The sequence below is a fragment of the Columba livia genome, chromosome 1, assembly GCF_036013475.1.
Source record: "Columba livia isolate bColLiv1 breed racing homer chromosome 1, bColLiv1.pat.W.v2, whole genome shotgun sequence".
Classification (NCBI taxonomy): Eukaryota; Metazoa; Chordata; class Aves; order Columbiformes; family Columbidae; genus Columba; species Columba livia.
The window spans coordinates 1,586,877-1,608,661 of record NC_088602.1 but is presented as its reverse complement, the minus strand read 5'-3'; the positions used below and the strand labels follow the sequence as shown (position 1 = coordinate 1,608,661).

General features: G+C 59.3%; 1 protein-coding gene and 1 long non-coding RNA gene across 10 annotated transcripts in view; one reads left to right on the top strand and one right to left on the bottom strand.

The window, feature by feature from the left end:
- Positions 1-1,101: 1,101 nt before the first annotated feature.
- The window catches only part of ARAP1 (ArfGAP with RhoGAP domain, ankyrin repeat and PH domain 1), a 53,662-nt gene continuing 32,978 nt past the window's right edge, over positions 1,102-21,785 (bottom strand). For 6 of the 9 annotated variants that reach the window (XM_065049570.1, XM_065049569.1, XM_065049571.1 and 3 more), the window contains 22 exons: positions 21,569-21,743; positions 19,461-19,595; positions 19,223-19,358; positions 14,983-15,085; positions 14,710-14,905; positions 13,569-13,614; positions 13,176-13,339; positions 12,018-12,230; positions 10,866-10,971; positions 10,478-10,625; positions 10,060-10,143; positions 9,831-9,899; positions 9,565-9,682; positions 8,635-8,748; positions 7,674-7,816; positions 6,262-6,354; positions 5,239-5,321; positions 2,430-2,480; positions 2,146-2,209; positions 1,841-1,996; positions 1,633-1,670; positions 1,102-1,517 (listed from right to left, as the gene is read on the bottom strand). In XM_065049570.1, the coding sequence (XP_064905642.1) occupies positions 1,653-1,670; positions 1,841-1,996; positions 2,146-2,209; positions 2,430-2,480; positions 5,239-5,321; positions 6,262-6,354; positions 7,674-7,816; positions 8,635-8,748; positions 9,565-9,682; positions 9,831-9,899; positions 10,060-10,143; positions 10,478-10,625; positions 10,866-10,971; positions 12,018-12,230; positions 13,176-13,339; positions 13,569-13,614; positions 14,710-14,905; positions 14,983-15,085; positions 19,223-19,358; positions 19,461-19,595; positions 21,569-21,743 (2,415 nt within the window). In that variant the 3' untranslated portion in view covers positions 1,102-1,517; positions 1,633-1,652. The remainder of the gene's footprint in view (positions 1,518-1,632; positions 1,671-1,840; positions 1,997-2,145; positions 2,210-2,429; positions 2,481-5,238; positions 5,322-6,261; positions 6,355-7,673; positions 7,817-8,634; positions 8,749-9,564; positions 9,683-9,830; positions 9,900-10,059; positions 10,144-10,477; positions 10,626-10,865; positions 10,972-12,017; positions 12,231-13,175; positions 13,340-13,568; positions 13,615-14,709; positions 14,906-14,982; positions 15,086-19,222; positions 19,359-19,460; positions 19,596-21,568; positions 21,744-21,785) is intronic. The other 3 variants (XM_065049572.1, XM_065049577.1, XM_065049573.1) reach the window with 2 other exon arrangements.
- On the top strand, positions 9,871-13,295 carry LOC135578295 (uncharacterized). The gene is made up of 3 exons (XR_010469775.1): positions 9,871-10,169; positions 10,285-11,013; positions 13,157-13,295. It is a non-coding gene; the product is annotated as an uncharacterized LOC135578295 (long non-coding RNA).

The following is a 21,785-nucleotide window of genomic DNA, read 5'->3' as shown; positions in this document are numbered from 1 at the left end:
CCATGGGTTTAGGGTGGGCTTCCTCATGGGTTTAGTGTGGGTTTAGCCATGGGCTTCATTGTGGGTTTAGTGTGGGTTTCGTTTTGGGTTTAGGGTGAGCTTGGCTGTGGATTTAGGGTGTGTTTGGCCATGGGTGTAAGGTGGACTTGGCCTTGGGTTTAGGGTGGGCTTAGTTGTGGGTTTAGAGTGGACTTGGCCGTGGGTTTAGGGTGGGCATGGTCATGGGTTTAGCTTGAGTTTGGCTGTAGGTTTATGGTGGGTTTGGCCGTGGGTTTGGAGATGGGTTTAGGGTGGGCTTGGTCATGGATTTAGGGTGGATTTAGCCATGGGTTTAGAGGGGTCTTGGCCATGGGTTTACAGTGGGCTTGACTGTAGGTTTAGGGTGCATTTAGCATGGATTTGGCTGTAGGTTTAGGGTGGGCTTGGTCGTGGGTTTGGGGTGGGCTTCGTTGTGGGTCTAAGGTGGGAGTGGTTGTGGGTTTAGCATGGGCTTGGCCATGGATTTAGGGTGGGCTTAGTTTTGAGTTTAATGTGGGTTTCACTATGGGTTTAAAGGGGGTTTGGCTGTGGGTTTAGGGTGGGTTTGGTGTGGATTTGGCTGTGGGTTTAGTGTGAGCTTGACCATGGGTTTAGGGAGGGTTTGGCACTGGGTTCAGGGTGGGCTTGGTCCTAGATTTAGAGTGGATTTAGCCATGGGTTTAGGCTGGGCTTGTTCCATAGGTGTGGCTGTGGCCTTAGGCTGGGCTTGGCTGTGAGCTTAGCATGGGTTTGGCTGTGGTTCGGGGGTGGATTTGGCCATGGGTGTACCCAGCACAGCCCCATGGGTGTTCCCACTGTCCCCAGGACCGTGCCCACCCCAGTGACCCACGGTGAACAATCTTGACCCCCCACCCAGCCCTCCTGCCCCCTAATGTCCCCCTGTGCCCCCCAGTGGCAGCACCAGCCCCCGCTCCAGGGCACATAATGAGACCAAGGGTGTCACCACTCTGTCCCCAAAAGCAGCTTGGTGGCACCTGGGGGGTGCACCCAAGGTTGTCCCCCACCCATGGGGTTCCCCACCTCCCGCTGTCCCCCTGAAACACAGACCCAGACACCCCCACGCTGTGTCCCCAAGACCTTTAATTTGGGTGATGGGAAATGGGGGCAGCTCCTGCCACCCCCCACCCTGTGTCCCCCCACCTCTTGTCCCCAGTCTGGGGGGGTGCAGAGGCTCTTGCTGCCCTGCCTGGCGTGGGGGGGGACCCCAGGATGGGGTACCCGGCCGTGACCCCCCCAGCCCTGCGCTGTCACAGCAGGTGGGTGGCCCAGCTGCCGTGTCACCTCCTGTGGGTCACCTTGGGGGGAGGCAAGAGGGTCCGGAGCCGGCGGGACCCCCAGCGGGTGTCGGGGTGTGGGGCTGGCGTGGGTCCCTGAGGGTTGTCCCGTGTCCCCAAGGGCTGCCCTGTGTCCCCAAGGGCTGCCCTGTGTTCCCCAAGGGCTGTCCCATGTCCCCAAGGGCTCCCTGCTTGTGGATAAACCTGCAGCACAAGCAGAGCAAAGGGTCAGTGGCATCTCTGTCCCCCTCCCACCTTGCAGGGGGACATCCGTGTGCCCATGTCCCCAGGATTGGGTGACATTGGGACAGCCACTCACCAGAGTGTCACATCTCCAGCTCAGACATTGTGCAGGAGCTGGGGACAAAGCACAGACATGTTAGTCCTTGGTGTCCCCGAGCAGCACTGGGAAACAGGGGGACAACCCAGAGCAAGGGGACCCCTGGCACATCCCCAGGATGAGGGGACACTGATGTGTGATGCGGGGGGAACACAGTGTTCCCCCCCGAGCCCGAGGTGTCACTCACGGTCAGCGGGTCAGTGGCGAAGGCCGCCACGCTCTTCCTCATCTCGCTCTCGTTCCCCCGCAGCGGGATGAGGGACACGTTCCCCAGCCGGGCGTCCTGCTGCCACCGCGACACCCGCACCTTGGAGCTCTCCGAGGGCCACAGGCTCCCCCCGTGCTGGGGACACAGGGGACAGGGGCTGGGGACGGGTGCTGTGGTCCTCGGCCACCACGGGGACCTCTTGCCCCATCCCCAGGATGCGGGATGCAGGGATGCTCGGGGACCACAGAGGGCTGAGCATCCTTCTGTCCCTGCTCACTCCCTACCTGCACGTGGAGGAAGGTGGCGAACCACTCCCGCAGGTCGGCCTGGGTGTCACAGCACAGGTACCTGCGGGGACAAGGCGTCAGGGGACACCCAGGGACTCTTGGGGACAGTTGGGACACCAGCCGGTGCTTTGCATGAGGTCTGGTAGCCCACAGCAGTGGGACAAGGAGACACAGTGACAGCCAGGCTCTGTACACAGAAATCGCCCTCTGCCCCCCCCAAGCAGTGTATCCCTCTATCCTGCGGGGTGTTTATTGTCCCCATGTCCCCCCCAGTCCCGTACCATTGCTGCTTCTCATGCTTCTCGTTCTCATAGAAAACCGTGAAGCCCCAGCTGGAGGGAGACAAGTGACAAGGTGAAGGTGGATGTCCCCAACAGCCCTGTCCTCGAATCCAGTGATCAAGGTGCCAAAGTGTCCCTGTAATCCCCTTGTCCCCGTAACCCCCCCATCCCTGCAACCCCCCTGTTCCTGCAGCCCCACATCCCCACAACCCCCTGTCCATGCAACCCCAATGTCCCTGCAACCCCCCATTCCCACAACACCCCATTCCTGCAACCCCAATGTCCCAGCAACCCCCTGTCCCTGCAACCCCCATCCCTGCAACCCCAGTGTCCCTGCCTCCCAGCAAACCTGCACGGCTCATCACACACGCTCATGTGCACACACATGCACGCTCACCTGTATGTAAGTACATGCATTGCACACACACACCCACATGCACACACATAAATGCACATGCACACGCGTACACAGCTCACTGACATGCCTGCGCACACCCACACGTGCCCATGAACTTGTGAACACGCACATACCCACATGCACAGAACTTGCTGACATGCACACACACACATGTTCACACGCACTCATGTGCACACACACGCTGACATGCATGCATATGCTCACAGATAGGCACATAAACATGTGCACGTATATACACACATGTATGCAACTTGCTGATATCACAGAATCCCAGAATGTCGGGGGTTGAAGGGCCCTGGAAAGCTCATGCAGTGCAATCCCCCCATGGAGCAGGAACACCCAGATGAGGTTACACAGGAAGGTGTCCAGGCGGGTTGGAATGTCTGCACAGAAGGAGACTCCACAACCCCCCTGGCCAACCAGGCTCTGCCACCCTCACCAGGAACAAGTTTCTCCTCCAATTTAAATGGAACCTCTTGTGTTCCAGTTTGAACCCATTCCCCCTTGTCCTACCACTGGTTGTCCCACCCACAGGTGCACACGCATATGCCCGCGCACTGACATACACATGCGCACACAGGCTGAGAGGCACAACGCCACACATGCACCCGCTTGCACATATACGTGTGCACACGTGCACACACGTGTACAGAACTTGCTGACATGCGTGCACACACACGCCCATGAACTCACGTCCACACACACACACTTGACATGCACACACGCACATGTACACAACTGGCTGAGATGCCTGCTCACGTTCCCATACATGTGTGCACACACGTGCCCGTGCACTGACACGCACACACACACTGACATGTGTGCACACACACATGCACAACCTGCTGACATGCGTGCACACACAGGCACCCATGGACTTATAAGCACACAAAGGCATATGTGCACACGCTCACACATATGCACATGTATATATGCACGTGCTCGCACACATGCACACAACTTGCTGATGTGCCTGCACATGCACATACACATTTACATATGCACACACCTGTACACAGCTTGCTGACGTGTGCACACATACGTGCACACACATGCATGCACACCTGCTGACGTGCATGCACACATGTGCACACACCCTCCCCACATGCACACGCTCACATGCACACCCACAAGCACACGCACCCCCTCACACGGCCACGGTTCCCCCCCGCAGTGCTGCATCCCCATCAGGCACCAGCATCCCCGGTCCCCCCAGCCCTGCAGCGCCCCCCTGGGGACAGGGCACCGGAAAGGGACAGGGCTGGGGACAGAGCTGGGGACAGATGGGTCCCTGTGCGGGCACCAGGCTGCAGCAGCGTCCTGCGAGGCTGCTCTGACATCTAGTGGCAAGACGCACGGCCAGCAGGAGATGTGTCCCTGCAGCCAAAATGTCCCTGTCCCCATCCCCATCCATGTCCCCCCGCCATCCCCATCCCTGTCCCCATCCCTGTCCCCATCCATCTCCATTCCCATCCCGGTCTCCAGTCCTGTCCCTATCCATCCCCATCCTCATCCTTGTCCCCAGCCGTGTCCCCATCCCCATTCATCTCCATCCCTCTCTCCAGCCTTGTCCCCAGCTCTGTGCTTGTACCCATCCCCATCCATCTCCAGCCCCATTTCCATCCCCATCTCTGTCCCCATCCACCTCCAGACCCATCTCCATCCCCATCTCTGTCCCCATCCACCTCCAGACCCATCTCCATCCCCATACCTGTCTCCAGCCCTGTCCCCATCCCCATCCATCTCCATCCCCATCCTCATCCTTGTTTCCTTCTCTGTCCCTGTCCCCATCCCCATCCATCTCCATCCCCATCCTCATTCTTGTCTCCATCTCGGTCCCTGTCCCCATCCCCATCCATCTCCATCTCTATCCCCATCCTCATCCTTGTCCCCAGCCCTGTCCCCATCCCTATCCCCCATCCCTGTCTCTAGCCTTGTCCCCATCCCTGTCCTTGTCCCCATCCCCATCCATCTCCATCCCCATCCTCATCCCCATCCTTGTCCCCATCCATCTCCAGCCCCATCTCCACCCCCAGCACCAACCCTGTCCTTGTCCCCAGCACTGTCCCTGTCCCCATCCATCTACGTCCCCATCCCCATCCTTGTCCCCATCCCCGTCCATCTCCATCTCTATCCCCATCCTCATCCCTGTCCCCATCCCCACTCATCTCCAGCCCCATCCCTGTTCTCCATCCCCAGCCCTGTCCCCAGCCCTGTCCTTGTCCTCATACCCATCCTCATCTCCATCCATTTCCAGCCCTATCTCCATCTCCATGCTCATCCCTGTCCCCAACCCTGTCCTTGTCCCCATCCCCATCCTCATCCCCATCCATCTCCAGCCCCATCCCCACCCTCATCCCTGTCCCCACCAGCCACCCCGTCACCTCTCACCACGTCGGCGGCCGAAGCTTCTTCTTAATGCCCAGATAAACCTTCAGGTTCCTGACGGGCCACTCCTTCTCCGGCTTGTGGCTCTGGGGACAGAGGGACACGACAGCGGGTTGGGGACTGCAGGGCCACCACCAGACTGTTTGTCACCCATCCCCAACCCCACTGATGGGTTTTGTCCCCAAGGCAGGGAGGGAGGAGAAGCTGTAGGGATGATGGGGACGGGGCTCAGCCCAACCAAGGACGAGGGTGACAAGGATGGAGCTGAGGGGACAGGGCAGAGTGGGTGCCTGTCAGCCCTGGCAGAGGGGTTGGGACACAGGAGCTCTGTCCCCACAGCGGGGTTCCCCAGAGATGATGCTCGTTGCTGGGATGGGGTCTCAAGAGCCTGGCACTAGGTGTCCCCCATGGGAACACCCATGTCACATCCCTCCTCAGCATCATGGCCATGGCAGTGGTAACCCCAGCCCCAACCATGTCCCCAAATGTGACAGGTGATGGGTGTCCCAACACCCCGGTGTCACTTGGGCTGTCCCCTGCCTCTGAGCATCCCTGGGGGAGCTGACACCCGCCCCTGTGCCAAGTGACATCCCAAGAAGAGCGAAAAGGGACAGTGAGATGTCCCCACAAAGCCAGCGACACCACCCAAGTGTCACCCTTTGCCAGGGACATTTCGAAGTGACAAAGCCCCCCCTCACCCGGGATCTCCCCAGTGCCTTGACATGCACCGGGTGACACAATGGGGACCCTCTCCACCCCCTCCCAATGTCACCCCCCTGCCTTCATGTGACTTACAAGTGCCCAATCCAATGCCCGCGGGATGGGGGGGCACCAGCCCCTTCCCCATCTCCCTGATGCCAAGGGCAGCAGTGGCCCCAAATGGGGGGACCCCAGATAACAGGGGTGCACTGGGGGGGGATGTGACGGTGGGGGCACACGGCAGGATTGGATTTGGGGGTGACCCCGGGCAGCCTTGTAAGGGCAGAGGGTACGGGACCCCCCGTGGCTGCGCCCCCCCCTACTCACATTGTCCGGGGGGGGGCTCCGCTGCTTCAGGCTCTGCGCAACAGAGGACGGGGTTACAGCGGCTGTGGGGGACGGGGAGGGGGGGACACGGCCCTGGGGACAGTGATGGGACAGGGTGCGGTGACAGAGCCAGGGGGCAGCTGCATCCCTGCCTGCACTGCCCATGCACTGCCAGCCCCATCCCTCCCTGCCTGCACTGCCTGTGTGATGCCTGCCTGCACTGTCCATGCATTGCCAGCCCCATCCCTGCCTGCACTGTCCATGCATTGCCAGCCCCATCCCTGCCTGCACTGCCACCCCATCCCTGCCTGCACTGTCCATGCATTGCCAGCCCCATCCCTGCCTGCACTGCCACCCCATCCCTGCCTGCACTGTCCATGCACTGCCAGCCCCATCCCTGTCTGCACTGCCACCCCATCCCTGCCTGCACTGTCCATGCACTGCCAGCCCCATCCCTGCCTGCACTGCCACCCCATCCCTGCCTGCACTGTCCGTGCATTGCCAGCCCCATCCCTGCCTGCACTGCCAACCCCATCCCTGTCTGCACTGCCACCCCATCCCTGCCTGCACTGTCCATGCACTGCCACCCCATCCCTGCCTGCACTGTCCATGCACTGCCAGCCCCATCCCTGCCTGCACTGCCACCCCATCCCTGCCTGCACTGTCCATGCATTGCCAGCCCCATCCCTGCCTGCACTGCCAGCCCCATCCCTCCCTGCACTGCCACCCCATCCCTGCCTGCACTGCCCACCCCATCCCTGCCTGCACTGTCCATGCAATGCCAGCCCCATCCCTGCCTGCACTGCCACCCCATCCCTGCCTGCACTGTCCATGCATTGCCAGCCCCATCCCTGCCTGCACTGTGTGATCCCTGCCTGCACTGCCCATGCAATGCCAGCCCCATCCCTGCCTGCACTCCTTGTTTGATCCCTGCCTGCACTGCCAACCCCATCCCTCCCTGCACTGCCCATGCAATGCCAGCCCCATTCCTGCCTGCCCTGCCTTTGCAATCCCTGCCTGCACTGCCCATGCACTGCCAGCCCCATCCCTGCCTGCACTGCCTGCGTGATTCCTGCCTGTACTGTCAGCTCCATCCCTGCCTGCGCTGCCAGCCCCATCCTTGCCTGCACTGCCCGTGCAATGCCACCCCCTCCCTGCCTGCACTGCCAGCCCCATCCCTGCCTGTGTGATCCCTGCCTGCACTGCCAGCCCCATCCCTGCCTGCACTGCCTGTGGAATGCCAGCCCCATCCCTGCCTGCACTACCCATGCGATGCCACCCTATGTATCCCACAACTTCAGGGCCGCCCAGCCCATTGTCACAGCACAGCTGGGAAGGAAAGCGCAGGCAGGGGCTGGGCAGGGCAGGCAGGAGCGCTGCCAGGCAGCAGGCAGCAGACAGGCAGGGCTCACCCGCACTTCCTTGTAGAGGCGCAGGCAGGTGTGGGTGAGGATGAAGTAGCGGTCGTGGAAGCCGGTGCTCAGCCCCAGCCCCAGCAGGTTCCTCTCCTCCCGGAACTTCATCAGCCCGTGCTTGCAGTCGCCCACTCTGCTGGCTGGGGGGCACACGCCTCAGTTTCCCCATTCCCCCCCCAGAATGGCATTGGGTGCAGAGAGCCCATCCTGGGGGGCAATAACAGGGGGAACCCCCCTAGCCCCCAGCAGATGCTGCCTGGCCCCCCAGTGCTGCTCCCCTGGCCGTGACCCCATACTGGAGGCTACTGGGGGCTATTGGCCACGTGCTAATGGGCTGGTGCCCCCACAGCATGGCCAGGGAGATGTGGCCCTGGGGTGGTGGAACCTGTGGGGATCGTCTGCAGGTCGCAGCTGGCAGGACACAAAGGTGTCCCCATGCCCACCCCTGTCCCCATCCCATCACCATCCACGTCTCCGTCCCACCCCTGTCCCCATCTCCATCCCAATTCCACACCCACCCCCATCCCCACCTCATCTCCATCTCCATCCCCATCTCTATCCCCATCCCCATCTCCATCCCTATCCCCATCCCCATCCCTATTCCCATCCGAATCCCATCTCCACCCAATCCCCATCCCAATCCCATGCTGATTTCCATACCAATCCCCATCCCCATCTCCATCTCTGTCTCGATCTCCATCTCCATGCCAATCCCATCTCCATTGCCATCCCAGCCCCATCTCCATTCCCTTCCCCATCCCCTTCCCCATCTCCATCCCAATCCCATCTCCATACCCATCTCCACCTAATCCCTATTGCCATCACAATCCTTTGCCCATTCCCCACCCCATCCCCATCTCCATCTCCATCTCCAATGTCATTTCCATCCCATCCACATCCCCATTTCCATCCCACCCCACCACTCTCCCAGCCAGGATCCCGGCTCCTGGTTCCTCACCGAGGTAGATGAGCATGTTCTCCATGGCCAGCTGCTTCTTCACCACCAGGTAGCTGTCCGTCCCCAGGCCGTGCAAGATGGGCAGGACTTTTTCCGAGTAGTGCAAGGGCCGTTCTGTCGGGCAGGGGGACAGGCAGGGCTCAGGCAGCATCCCCAGGGTGGCACCCACCAAGTCGGGGGGTCACAGGACCAGGGTCTCATCCTGCCCACACTGAGCTCGTCTGCTTGCTGCCCACGGGGACCTCAGGGCTGCTCCTGTTGGTGGCCGGGGAGCCCAGACACGACCCACCCCAAGCTTCAAGGGTATTTGGAACCCCCAAGGATGCAGAGAGATGTCCTGCAGGTCCTGGCCAAAACCACCCACCCCTCTGCAGCGCTCAGCCATGTGCAACTGAGATGTGGCACCACAGGTGTCATCCCCCGAGAGATGGAGCCCAGCCCAGCACTGCTCTGTTGTGCTGTCCCCATGGGAGCCTTCTTGTCCCCATCACCGTCTTCATCAGTGTCACCATCTCCATCACCATTGCCATCTCCGTCACCATCACCACCATCATCACAGTCACTATCTCCATCGCTATCTCCATCTCCACCTCTGTCACCTTTGTTATCTCCATTTCCATATCCATCTCCATCACCATGTCTATTCCCATCTTAGTCTCCACCCCCATCTCTGTAACCATCACCATCTCCATTTCCTTCTCCATCTCTGTCACTATCTCCATCTCCATTGCCATCTCCATCACCAGCTTCATCACTGTTACCATCTCCATCCTCATCTCTGTCACCATCACTGTCTCCATCATTGTCACCATCTCCATCATCAGCACCATCTCCATCACCATCACATTCAGCATCATCTCCATCATCATGTCACCATCTCTATCGCCAATCCCAATCCCAGCCCCACCATCCTCACACCCCCACACCAACCTGCCTCCTCCCTCTCGTTCACTTCGAAGCAGCTCCAATAGTCCTTCTCCTTCATGACGATTTTCCTCCGGTCCAGGATCTCGAAGGTCAGCTCCTCAGCTGTCATTGTGGCCGGGATCTGGGAGGATGGGACGGAGGGAGGGGACAGGTCTCCACCAGCCGGTGCCCAAGGCCATTCCACCCTCATGCCATAGAGGTGCCAGCTCAGAGCGTGTGCCCAGTGCCACCACGGAGGTTTAGGGGTCCTGTCCCGTCTGTGCCCTCACCTTGATGTGCTGCTCTGCCTCCGTCTTCTTCTCCTCCAGGTAGACAGTGCAGATGAAGTCCCCGGCTTGCTGGAGAGCAGTGGGAAAGATCTTCAACCCATAGCTTCCCACATGTGGGCTAAATCCCCATACACAGCATGGACACCACCCTGGGGCATCCCCAGGAGAAACTGGAGCAGGTCCCACATGAAGAAGGTGCTCCAGGAAGGCCCCCATGTCCAGGACTCACCTGCGTCCCACTGGACGCTGCCTCTCGCATCTTCATGATGGCCATGATCTCATCCTGCTGCTTCTTCATCTCCTGGTCATTGACCTGCCAAGGAAGAGGAACCATCAGGGGTGAGCAGAACACCCTTGGGTGGTGGGTGGAGGGCAGCAGATGTGGGTCCCCAAGCTCCAAGCTTGGGTGTCTCCAGGGTTTGCAGGGACCTGGACCCCCTTTCCCTCATCGCAGAATGGTTGAAGTTGGAAAGGACCTCTGGAGATTATAATCTAGTCCAACAAAAGCAAGGAGTTCCTCTGAAGCAAGGGGATGTCTATAGAATAGACCCAGCTCCATCCTCCTCCCACTTCTCCATGCGCTGGGAATGTCCACACTGATCCAGCCCCAGATCCCCAGAGCAGTATGGTGGGGCTGGTGAACCTACGTTGAAGATCTTCACGTAGTGGCTGATGAGGTCCTCCACCACGCGCCCAGCCTTGTAGTCCTTCCCGTCCGTCTGGAAGAGCGTGGGTCCAAAGACGATGGCCAAGTTGTGCGTGTTCATCTGGTTCTCCCCAGAGAAGCGCTGGACCCTGCGGGGACCCCCATGACAATTCCTGCCCCTGGGAGCCCCACGTTGGTCTCACCAAAAGGAATGTCCCCCACGCTCAGCTTCGGGCAGATCTTGACCCCAAACCCCCTTCCCTGGGACATGAGCCAAGGGATGAAGGTTCTCCTTCACCCCAGGACCCCGCCACGGAGGGCACGATGCCCCACAGGGGCTTGGGGACCCCAGGCTTGGCCACACAGTGTCCCCGCTGCCCACACCATACCGAAAGAGGTGGTTGATGAGTGCCTTCAGTGTTGCCCGGTTCACCGTGGGGAGGGCGGCCAGAAGCCGCCGGTACTCGCTGATCTTCTCCTCCTCGTCCTCCAACGCTGCCAGAGGGGCAGGAAGGAAAGAATGGCAGGGGGATGAAGGTGAGATTGAGAGTCACAGCCCCATCGTCCCCTCTCCAAACCCCACCATGGGGATGGAGCATCCCAACTCCACAGAGCTGGAGCATTCCAGGGCTGGAGCATCCCAGTTCCAAGAGGCTGGGGCACCCCAGCTCCATAGGGTCAGAGCATCCCAATACTGGAGCATCCCAGCTCCATGGACTGGAGCATCCTAGGCCTGGAGCATCCTGGTTCCACAAGGCTGGATCATCCCAGCTCCATAGGAACAAAGCATCTCAGTTCCATGGGGCTGGAGCATCACAGCTCCATGGAGCCAGAGCATCCCAGCTCTGCAGGGATGGAGCATCCCGGCATTGCAGTGTCCCAGCTCCATGAGACAAGGGCATTCCAGTTCTATGGGGCCAGAGCATCCAAGGGCTGAAGTGCTGGAGCATCCCAGCTGCATGGGACTGGATCATCAGCTGCACAAAGCAGAGCATCCCAGCTCCATGGGGCTGGAGCATCCCAGGGCTGGAGCATCCCAGTTCCATGAGGCTGGGGCATCCCAGCTCCATGGAGTCAAAGCATCCCAATACTGGAGCATGCCAGCTCCATGGGGCCAGAACATCCCAATATTGGAGCATCCCAGGGCTGGAGTATCCAGTTCCATGAGGCTGGACCATCCCAGTACTGAAGCATCTCAGCTCCATGGGACTGGATCATTCAGCTCCACGGGGCTGGAGCATCCCAGCAAAGAAATGTCCCAGCTCCATGAGGCCAGAGCATCCCAGCTTCATGGAGCCGGAATATCCCAGCTCTGTAGGGTCAGAGCATCCCAGCTCGGTGGCTCATGGCTGTTCTGCCGCTGGGTGCGTCCATCCCCCGTATTCAGTGGCCACATCCAGAAGCAAAGGGCAGGGGGGCTCTGGCTCTCTGCCCTGGCTCAGCCCCAGCCCACCAAGCTCCTCACCCACCAGCTGAGCCCCCTGCAACACCTGGAGCCCAGAAGTGCCCCCCAATCCCCACACCCCCCTCCCAGGGCTCACCCGTTGCTTGCAGCCACTCAGGCGCCCAGCGCCCAGTGAAGAGCCCGTCCCCGAGGTCGCGGAAGAAGCGTTTGAGGGTGTTGGCGACATCGTCCACCTGGTGCTCGCCCTCCTTCAGGCGGACGCTGCGGGCGTCCCGGCGCAGCATCTCCAGCAGCCCCGTGGTTTTCGAGTTCTGCCCACTCTTGCGGTAGATGCCCTCAGACGTCAGCCCTGCGGTGGTGACAGTGGGGGTGAGACACCTCCTCTATGGAGGACAAGGACCCTCCACCTGTCCAAGGAGTTGCGGGCTGGAGCAGTGAGCCAGAGTGCTCCCATGGAGCTGGAGCTCAGGGAGGGATGGAAACATGTCATGAGTGTGTCAGGTCTCAAGCTAATGCGTGACACTGATGTAATGACCCAAATCATAGAAACCCAGACAGGTTGGGGTTGCAGGGACCTCTGGAGATCACCCAGTCCAACCCACCTAGAGCAGGGTCACCAGAGCAGACCACACGGGATCCCAGGGGGTTTGAATGTCTCAGAGGAGACTCCACACCCGCTCTGGGCAGCCTGGGCCAGGCTCTTGCACCTCCCAGCAAAGAAGTTTCTCCTCATGTTCAGATGGAGCCTCCTGTGTTTCAGTCTGTGCCCGTTGCCCCTCACCCTGGCGTTGGGCACCACTGAACAGAGTCTGGTCCATCCTCTGATACCCACCCTGACACATTGATCCATTGATCACATCCCTCTGAGCTTCTCTTCTCCAGCTCAACAGCCCCAGCTCTCTCAGTCTCCTCATCACAAAGATGCTCCAGACCCCTCAGCATCTTCGTGTCCCTCCCTGGACTCTCTCCAGTGATTCCTTGTCCTTAAACTGGACCCAGTTCTGCAGATGTGGCCTCACCAGGGCAGCAGAGGGGGAGGAACAACCTCCCTGACCTGCTGCCCACACTCTTCCTCACACACCTCAGGTACCATTGGCCACAGGGCACATTGGTGGCTCATGGTCACCCTGTTGTCACAACTCCCAGGTCCTTCTCCTAAAACTGCTTCCCAGCAGCTCAGCCCCAACCTGTGCTGGTGCTGGGGGTCGTTCCTCCCCAGGGACAGGACCCTGCACTGGCTTTGGCTGAACTTCATTAGTTTCTAATGCTAATTAGGTACCGCACCAGCACGTACCGCACTGGGTGATGTAGTCGATGCACCGATCCACCAGCAACGGGACGTCCGACTCCGTCAGCTGCTGCTCCGACAGGGTGTCCCCCGAGGTCCCTGCTGCTTTCTGGATGGCGTGGAGCCAGCCCAGGAAATCCAGTTTCCTCTCCCCCTGGATGTACAGCGTCCTGCCAGCGAGCCTGGCTTTAGCGGGGGGCCATGACACCCCCAAACCCCATTGCATGGCCAGGACCCCCCCTGGGGTGGTCCTGGGGGTCTGGGGATGGTCCTGACTCCCTTTTGGGGGTCCCATAGGGAGAGTGAAGGCACCCCAGGATGAGGATGGGCTTGGGCAGGGGGTGATAATTTGCTGGGGGGGCCTAAGCCCCATCTCCCCCCCCCCCTTTCTGCTCTTACCTTCGCCTCTCCACCAACACCAGCACCTCGTTGTCACCCTGGATGGCTGGAAGGGATGGCAGAGAGTCTGTCACCCAGGGGAACTGGGGTCATCTCGGGGGACAGGGGGTCACCCAAGGACAGAGGGGATCACCCAGAGGAATGGGGATCACCCTTGGGGACAAGGGGTCTATTGGGGGAACAGGGGGTCACCCAGGGGAAGGGGGGGTCTGTTAGGGGGTACATGGGGTCACCTGTGGGAACAGGGGGTCACCCAGGGGAATTTGGGTCACCCAGGGGAATTGGGTCACCCCATGGGACAGGGAGTCACCCTGGGGGCAGGGGGTCACCCAAGGCAATGGAGGTCAACTGAGGGGACAAGAGGTCACCGAGGGGACAGGGGGTCACCCAAGGAGAGAGGGGATCACCCAGAGGAATGGGGATCACCCCTGGGGACAAGGGGCCTATTGGGGGAACAGGGGGTCACCCAGGGGAAGGGGGGGTCTGTTAGGGGGTACATGGGGTCACCTGTGGGAACAGGGGGTCACCCAGGGGAATTTGGGTCACCCAGGGGAATTGGGTCACCCCCTGGGACAGGGGTCACCCAGGGGGCAGGGTGTCACCCAAGGGAATGGAGGTCAACTGGAGGGAAAGGAGGTCACCCAGGGGACAGGGAATCACCCAGGGGGACAGGGGGTCACCCGAGGGGATAGGGGGTCACCTGGGGGGACAGCGGGTCACTGGGGGTCACCTGGGGGGTGAGGGGGTCACCCAGGGGAACAGGGGTCACCCAAGGGGACAGGAGATCACCCAGGGGGACAGGGGGTCACCCAGGGGTATTGGGGTCAGCTGGGTGGACAAGAGGTCACCCAGGGGGAACCGAAGGTAACCGGGGTGGACAGGGGTCACCCAGGGAACAGAAGGTCACCCCGAGGAATGGGGGTCACCCCAGGGCACAGGGGGTCACCCAGGGGAACTGCTAACCCCCCCAACCCCATGGGGTGGCCATGCCAACAGGTCCGGCTCCATCCCCAACTTTCCAGGCCTGGAGAAGAGGATGATAAGGAGGAAGAGCTCCTGCATCCCACCCAGCGCAAGGACCCCCATCTGGGCAGGATTTGGGGGACACCCCCCTGTCCCCAAGGTCCCCCTGGACACGCACAGAGCTCCTGGAGCTTGCGGAGCTGCAGCGGCTCCTGGTGCTGGTTGTCCTCGGAGGAGACGTGGAGCGCAGAGCCGGCCAGGGCGAACCAGCCCTCCCGGGCTCGCTCCAGGTCCAGCCCCCCCTTGTAATTCAGCCGCCCCACACGCTCGAAATCCAGCGCCAGCAGCTCCTCAGCGCGGGGAGGGACGAAGGACTGAGGTGGGGACACGAGGGACAGGTCAGCGTCACCGTAGTGGGTCCCCACAGCCACCCCAGGCCAGTGCGTCCCACCTTGGCGATGGATTTGAGCCACTCCCGTGCGGAATCGGGGCTCTCGAGCCCAAAGAGGTAGAGCCGCTCCGACTCGGTGTAGAGCTCGAACGTGTTCTCGATCCTGCAATAAGGGGGACACGGGGGTGGTTGGGTGACAGGGGTGTCCCAAGCGTGGGAGCATCATGGTGCTGGGGACCCCCTGTGCGCCCCCAGGCTGTGTGTAGGGTCTGATGTGGAGTATAGGGGCTACACAGGGGCTACAAAGGGGCTACAAAGGGGTTGCAAAGGGGCTACAAAGGGATTGAAAAAGGGTTCCAAAGGGGCTGGAAAACAATTGCAAAGGGGTTGCAAAGGGGCTGCAAACAGGTTGCAAAAGCGTTGAAAAGGAGCTGCAGAAGGGTTACAAAGGGGCTACAAAGGGGATGCAGAAGTGCTGCAAAGGGGTTAGAAAGGGGCTACAAAGGGATTGCAAAAGGGTTACAAAGGGGCTGCAAAACAATTGCAAAGGGGTTGCAAAGGGGCTGCAAACAGGTTGCAAAAGGGTTGAAAAGGAGCTGCAGAAGGGTTACAAAGGGGCTACAAAGGGGATGCAAAAGTGCTGCAAAGGGGTCAGAAAGGGGCTACAAAGGGGTTACAAAGGGATTGCAAAAGGGTTCCAAAGGGGCTGCAAAACAATTGCAAAGGGTTTGCAAAGGGGCTGCAAACAGGTTGCAAAAGCGTTGAAAAGGAGCTGCAGAAGGGTTACGAAGGGGCTACAAAGGGGATGCAAAAGTGCTGCAAAGGGCTTAGAAAGGGGCTACAAAGGGGTTACAAAGGGATTGCAAAAGGGTTCCAAAGGGGCTGCAAAATGATTGCAAAGGGGTTGCAAAGGGGCTGCAAACAGGTTGCAATAGGGTTGAAAAGGAGCTGCAGAAGGGTTACAAAGGGGCTACAAAGGGGATGCAAAAGTGCTGCAAAGGGGTTAGAAAGGGGCTACAAAGGGGTTACAAAGGGATTGCAAAAGGGTTCCAAAGGGGCTGCAAAATGATTGCAAAGGGGTTGCAAAGCAGCTGCAAAAGGGTTGCAAGGGGGGTGCAAAAGGGTTGCAAAGGGGCTGCAAACAGGTTGCAAGTGAGTTACAAAGGGGTTACAAAAAGGGATTGTAAAAGTGCTGCAAAGGGGTTACAAAGGGGTTGCAAAGGAGCTACAGAGGGGTTAGAAAGGGGTTACAAAGGGGTTACAAAGGGATTGTAAAAGTGCTGCAAAGGGGCTACAGAGGGGTTAGAAAGGGGCTACAAAGGGATTGCAAAAGTGCTGCAAAGGGGTTACAAGGGGGCTGTGAAGGGGTTACAAATGGGCTGCAAAGGGGTTACAAAAGGGCTGTAAAGGGGTTACTAAGGGGTTACAACGGGGCTGCAGAGGCATTACAAAAAGATTGCAAAGGGGCTGCAAAAATTTTACAAAGGGGTTGCAAAGGGGCTGTGAACAGGTTGCAAGTGGGTTACAAAGAAGTTAGAAAGGAGATGCAAAGGGGTTACAAAGTGATTGCAAATGTGCTACAAAGGGGCTACAGAGGGGTTACAACGGGGCTGCAAAGGGACTACAAAGGGTCTGTGGAGGGGTTACAGGATTGCAAAGGGGCTGCAAAGGCATTACAAAAGGGTTACAACGGATCTACAAAGGGTTTACAAAGGGGCTGGTAAGAAAGTTCCAAAGGGGTTAACAAAGGGGCTGCAGAGGGGCTACAAAGAGGCTGCAGGGGAGTTGCAAGAAGGTTGCAAAGGGATTACAAAAGGGTTACAATGGGGCTACAAAGGGTTTACAAAGGGGCTGCAAAGGAGATGGCAAGGAAGTTACAAAGGGGTTAACAAAGGGGCTGCAGGGGAGTTGCAAAAGGATTGCAAAGGGGCTGCAAAGGGATTACTAAGGGGTTACAAAAGGGCTGCAAAAGAGGCACAGAGGGGCTACAAAGGGGCTACAAAGGGGTTACAAAAGGGTTACAAAGGGGTTACAAAGGGGTTACAAAGGGGTTACACAGCCTCCTTGCAAAGCCAGCTGGCTCAGGCAGGTGACACAAGCTGGGGGACAGCAGAGGGGTTGGGCACAGAGGTGCTCTATTGGGGTGTTATAGGAGATCAGGGTGCTGTACTGGGGTGCTATAGGAGATCAGGGTGCTATAGGAGATCAGGGTGCTATACTGAGGTGCTATAGGATGTCAGGGTGCTATATTGGGGTGCTATAGGATATTAGGATGCTGTACCATAGAATCATAGAATGTCCTGAGTTGGAAGGTACCCACAAGGATCATCGAGTCCAACTCAGGGTGCTATAGGATATTGGGGTGCTACAGAATATCAGGGTGCCATATTGGGGTGCTATAGGCTATCTAGGTGCTACAGGATACTGGGGTGTTATATTGCGGTGCTATAGGATATTGGGGTGTTATAGGATATCAGGGTACTATATTGGGGTGCTAGAGGATACTGGGGTGCTAGAGGAGATCAGGGTGCTACATTGGGTTGCTATAGGATATTGGGGTGCTACAGGATATCAGGGTGCTATATTGTGGTGCTATAGGATGTTGAGGTGCTACAGAATGTTGAGGTGCTATAGGAGATCAGGATGCTATATTGGGGTGCTATAGGAAATCAGGGTGCTATATTGGGGTGTTATCGGATGTGGGGGTGCTATGGGATATCAGAGTGCTATATCAGGGTGCTATGGGATGTGTGGGTGTTATAGCAGGGTGCTATTGGATGGGGGGGTGCTATATCAGGGTGCCGTGGGATGTGGGGGTGTTATAGCAGGGTGCTATTGGGTGGGGGGGGTGCTATATCAGGGTGCTGTGGGATGTGGGGTGTTATAGCAGGGTGCTATTGGATGGGGGGTGCTATAGGATGCAGGAATGCTATATCAGAGTGCTATGGGATGTGGGGTGTTATAACAGGGTGCTATTGGATGGGGGAGTGTTATAGAACGCAGAGGTGCTATATCAGGGTGCTATGGGATGTGGGGTGTTATAGCAGGGTGCTATCAGATGGGGGTGCTGTAGGACATGGGGGTGCTATATCAGGGTGCTGTGGGATGTGGGGGTGTTATAGCAGGGTGCTATTGGATGGGGGGGTGCTATATCAGGGTGCTAAGGGATGTGGGGTGTTATAGCAGGGTGCTATTGGATGGAGGGGTGCTATAGGACAAGGCGGTGCTATATCAGGGTGCTATGGGATGTGGGGTGTTATAGCAGGGTGCTATCAGATGGGGGTGCTGTAGGACATGGGGGTGCTATATCAGGGTGCTATGGGATGTGTGGGTGTTATAGCAGGGAGCTATTGGATGGGGGGGTGTTACAGGACGCAGGGGTGCTATATCAATGTGCTATGGGATGTGGGATGTTATAGCAGGGTGCAATCAGATGGGGGGTGTTATAGGACGCAGGGGTGCTATATCAGGGTGCTATGGGACGTGGGGGTGTTATAGCAGGGTGCTATTGGGTGGGGGGGTGCTATATCAGGGTGCTATGGGATGTGGGGGTGTTATAGCAGGGTGCTATTGGATGGGGGGGTGTTATAGGACACAGGGGTGCTATATGAGGGTGCTATGGGATGTGGGGTGTTACAGCAGGGTGCTATCAGATGGGGGGTGCTGTAGGAGGTGGGGGTGCTATATCAGGGTGCTATGGGATGTGGGATGTTATAGCAGGGTGCTATTGGATGGGGGGTATTATAGGACGCAGGGGTGCTATATCAGGGTGCTATGGGATGTGGGGGTGCTATATCAGGGTGCTATGGGATGTGGGATGTTATAGCAGGGTGCTATTGGATGGGGGAGTGTTATAGGACGCAGGGGTGCTATATCAGGGTGCTATGGGATGTGGGGGTGTTATAGCAGGGTGCTATTGGATGGGGGGTGTTATAGGACGCAGGGGTGCTATATCAGGGTGCTATGGGATGTGGGGGTGTTATAGCAGGGTGCCATTGGATGGGGGAGTGTTATAGGACGCAGGGGTGCTATATCAGGGTGCTATGGGACGTGGGGGTGTTATAGCAGGGTGCTATTGGATGGGGGGTGTTATAGGACGCAGGGGTGCTATATCAGGGTGCTATGGGATGTGGGGGTGTTATAGCAGGGTGCTATTGGATGGGGGGGTATTATAGGACGCAGGGGTGCTATATCAGGGTGCTATTGGATGGGGGGGTGCTATATCAGGGTGCTATTGGATGGGGGGTGCTATATCAGGGTGCTATGGGATGTGGGGGTGCTCGGGGGGGTGCAGCCTCACCCGTGGCTGTGGGGGGGGTTGTTGACCAGGCAGACGATCTCCCCCACCTTGATCTCGCCGTTGGGGACGGCGTTGCGGTCGTTCTCGTAGTAGCTGAGGACGCCATCCTGCAGCGTGCACCAGCGCCGGCTGAACTCTGCGTGGCACAGGACGGCGCTGGGAACCCCCATTTTGGGGCTGCCACAGCCCCCCCAATCCCTGCACCCTGATTTCCCAGCCCCTCGGACCCCCCCCATACCTTCCTGGCCTTTCCGCTCGCCCACGGGTTTGGCCATGGAGGGGGTTTTGTAGAGGAAGCCATGGTGGGTGACAGAGGGAAGGGACACTGAGTAGGGCTTGTCCTCGCTGCCCCCCACCTCCAAACGTGGCGGTTCTGTGAAAAAACAGGGTGACGAGCTGTCATGGGGGGGACTGCTGGGAGGGCATCCTGCATCCCACACCCCGTATAGGATCACAGAATCGTTTTGCTTGGGAAAGCACCTCAAGCTCGAGTCCAACCATAACCCATCCCTGTCCAGCCCCATGTCCTGAGAACCTCCTGTCCGTCTGTCCAGCCCTCCAGGGCTGGTGACTCCAGCACTGCCCTGGGCAGCCTGTTCCAATGCCCCACAGCCCTTTGGGGAAGAAATTGTTCCCACATCCAACCTCAACCTCCCCTGGTGCAACTTGAGGCCGTTTCCTCTGCTCCTGGCGCTTGTTCCTGGGGAGCAGAGCCCGACCCCCCTGGCTCCAAGCTCCTTTCAGGCAGTTCAGAGATCAGAAGGTCTCCCCTCAGCTCCTGTTCTCCAGCTGAACCCCCCAGGTCCCTCAGCCGCTCCATCACACTTGTGCTCCAGCCCCTCACCAGCTCCGTTCCCTTCTCTCAACTCGCTCCAGCACCTCAAGGCCTTTCTTGTGAGGTGATCCCACCACCCTCTGGCCGCCATTTTGAGCTCTGAGGTGATTCTGGTGCCCCTGTGGCCACCATTTTGAGTCCTGAGCTGAGGGTCCCAAAACTGCCCCCAGGATTGGCGGTTTGGCCTCCCCAGGTCCCAGCACAGGGACGGTCACTGCCCTGGTTCCGCTGGCCACACCAGTGCTGGTACCAGCCAGGATGCTGGTGGCCCTTTGTCCAGATCCCTCTGTAGATCCTTCCCACCCTCTAGCAGATCAACACTCCACCCAACTCGGTGTCACCTGCAAACTTACTGAGGGTGCAGTAAATGCCCTCACCCAGGTCATGGATGAAGATATTAAACAGTCCTGCAGCTGGAATAACAGCCCAGGGCTCTGCCACATCCTCCCCATGTCACCACAGTCATGTGCCTCAGTTTCCCCACCTTGCCCCCAACAAGAGGCACCCCCGTTTGGTCCGGGAACCAGGCAGAGGTGGGGTGTGGGGACACTTCAAAAGGGGCAAGGACACCAGTGGGGCTGCCCAGAGACAGGGAACCCCATGGGGACACAGCACCCCGCGCCACCCGCGGCATGGACCTCGGTGATGCCGGGACTCTGGTGACAGCTGCTAGTGCCAGCAGGACAAGCGCAGGGTTTGGCTTTCCAGGCTCACCGGGGCGGCCTCGCCGCTCTCCCAGTCCCCTATTTGTACTGGGCTGACTGGAGCGGCCGCCAGCCCCAGTCCTGGGTGAGCTCCAGCTTCCGTGGGCCGGACTTGGCCCCCGCGGCGGTGAGGGAGGAGACACCGCGCCAGCCCCGGCACACCCGGCACACCTCCCAGCCCAGGGCCACCCCGGGGCAGGGTGGGGGTAGGGACTGGGGGGCCCTCAGCCCACCCACAGTGGGGTTGGGGGGCACGGGAGAGGGGGTGTAGAATGGTTAGACCACCCTGGCCCTAATGGGGACGCTTGGGTGGGGGGACATTCCTGGGGGCTGCAGGAATGTTGGGGTGTGGGGGCATTCCCTGGGGACACTTGGGTGAGGAGACACTTTCTGGGGACATTCAGATGGGGGGACATTCCCCAGGGATGCTTGGGTGAGGGGACATTCCCAGGGGACATTCCCTGGGGACACTTGGGTGGGGAGACATTCCCTGGGGATACTGCAGTGGGGAGACATTCCCTGGGGACACTTGGGTGGGGGGACATTCCCCTGGGACAGCCACAGTGTACCAGGATGGTGCGGGAGGGCTGTCCCCACCCCTCCCATTCCCATTGTTCCCATTGTGCCAAACCACATCCCCAATTGGGATAGAGCCCCCCTCCCCATCCCCCCATCCAAAGGTCCCCAAAACCCCCTTCCCAGGGTGCACAGAGCCAGGTCGGGCTCCAAACACCCCCTGGGGACACTCCAGCTCCAGTGGCTTTAATCCCATGAAGGATGGGGGGCTCAGGAGGGGTCACCCCGTACCTGAGGTCCTGTTGTGGAGCAGGAACTCCATCTGCAGCCTCTGTCCGCTCCTCTGGGCCAGCGCCAGCGGCGTGGGGCACCGCGGGTCCCCGGTGTCACACGTCACCGCCGCCCCGCAGAACAGCAGCGCCAGCGTCTCCGCCAGGTCCCCGGTGGTGACAGCGGCGCAAAGAGCCTGCGGCAGGAGCGGCGTGAGGCCGAAGGCTGGCGAGGAAGA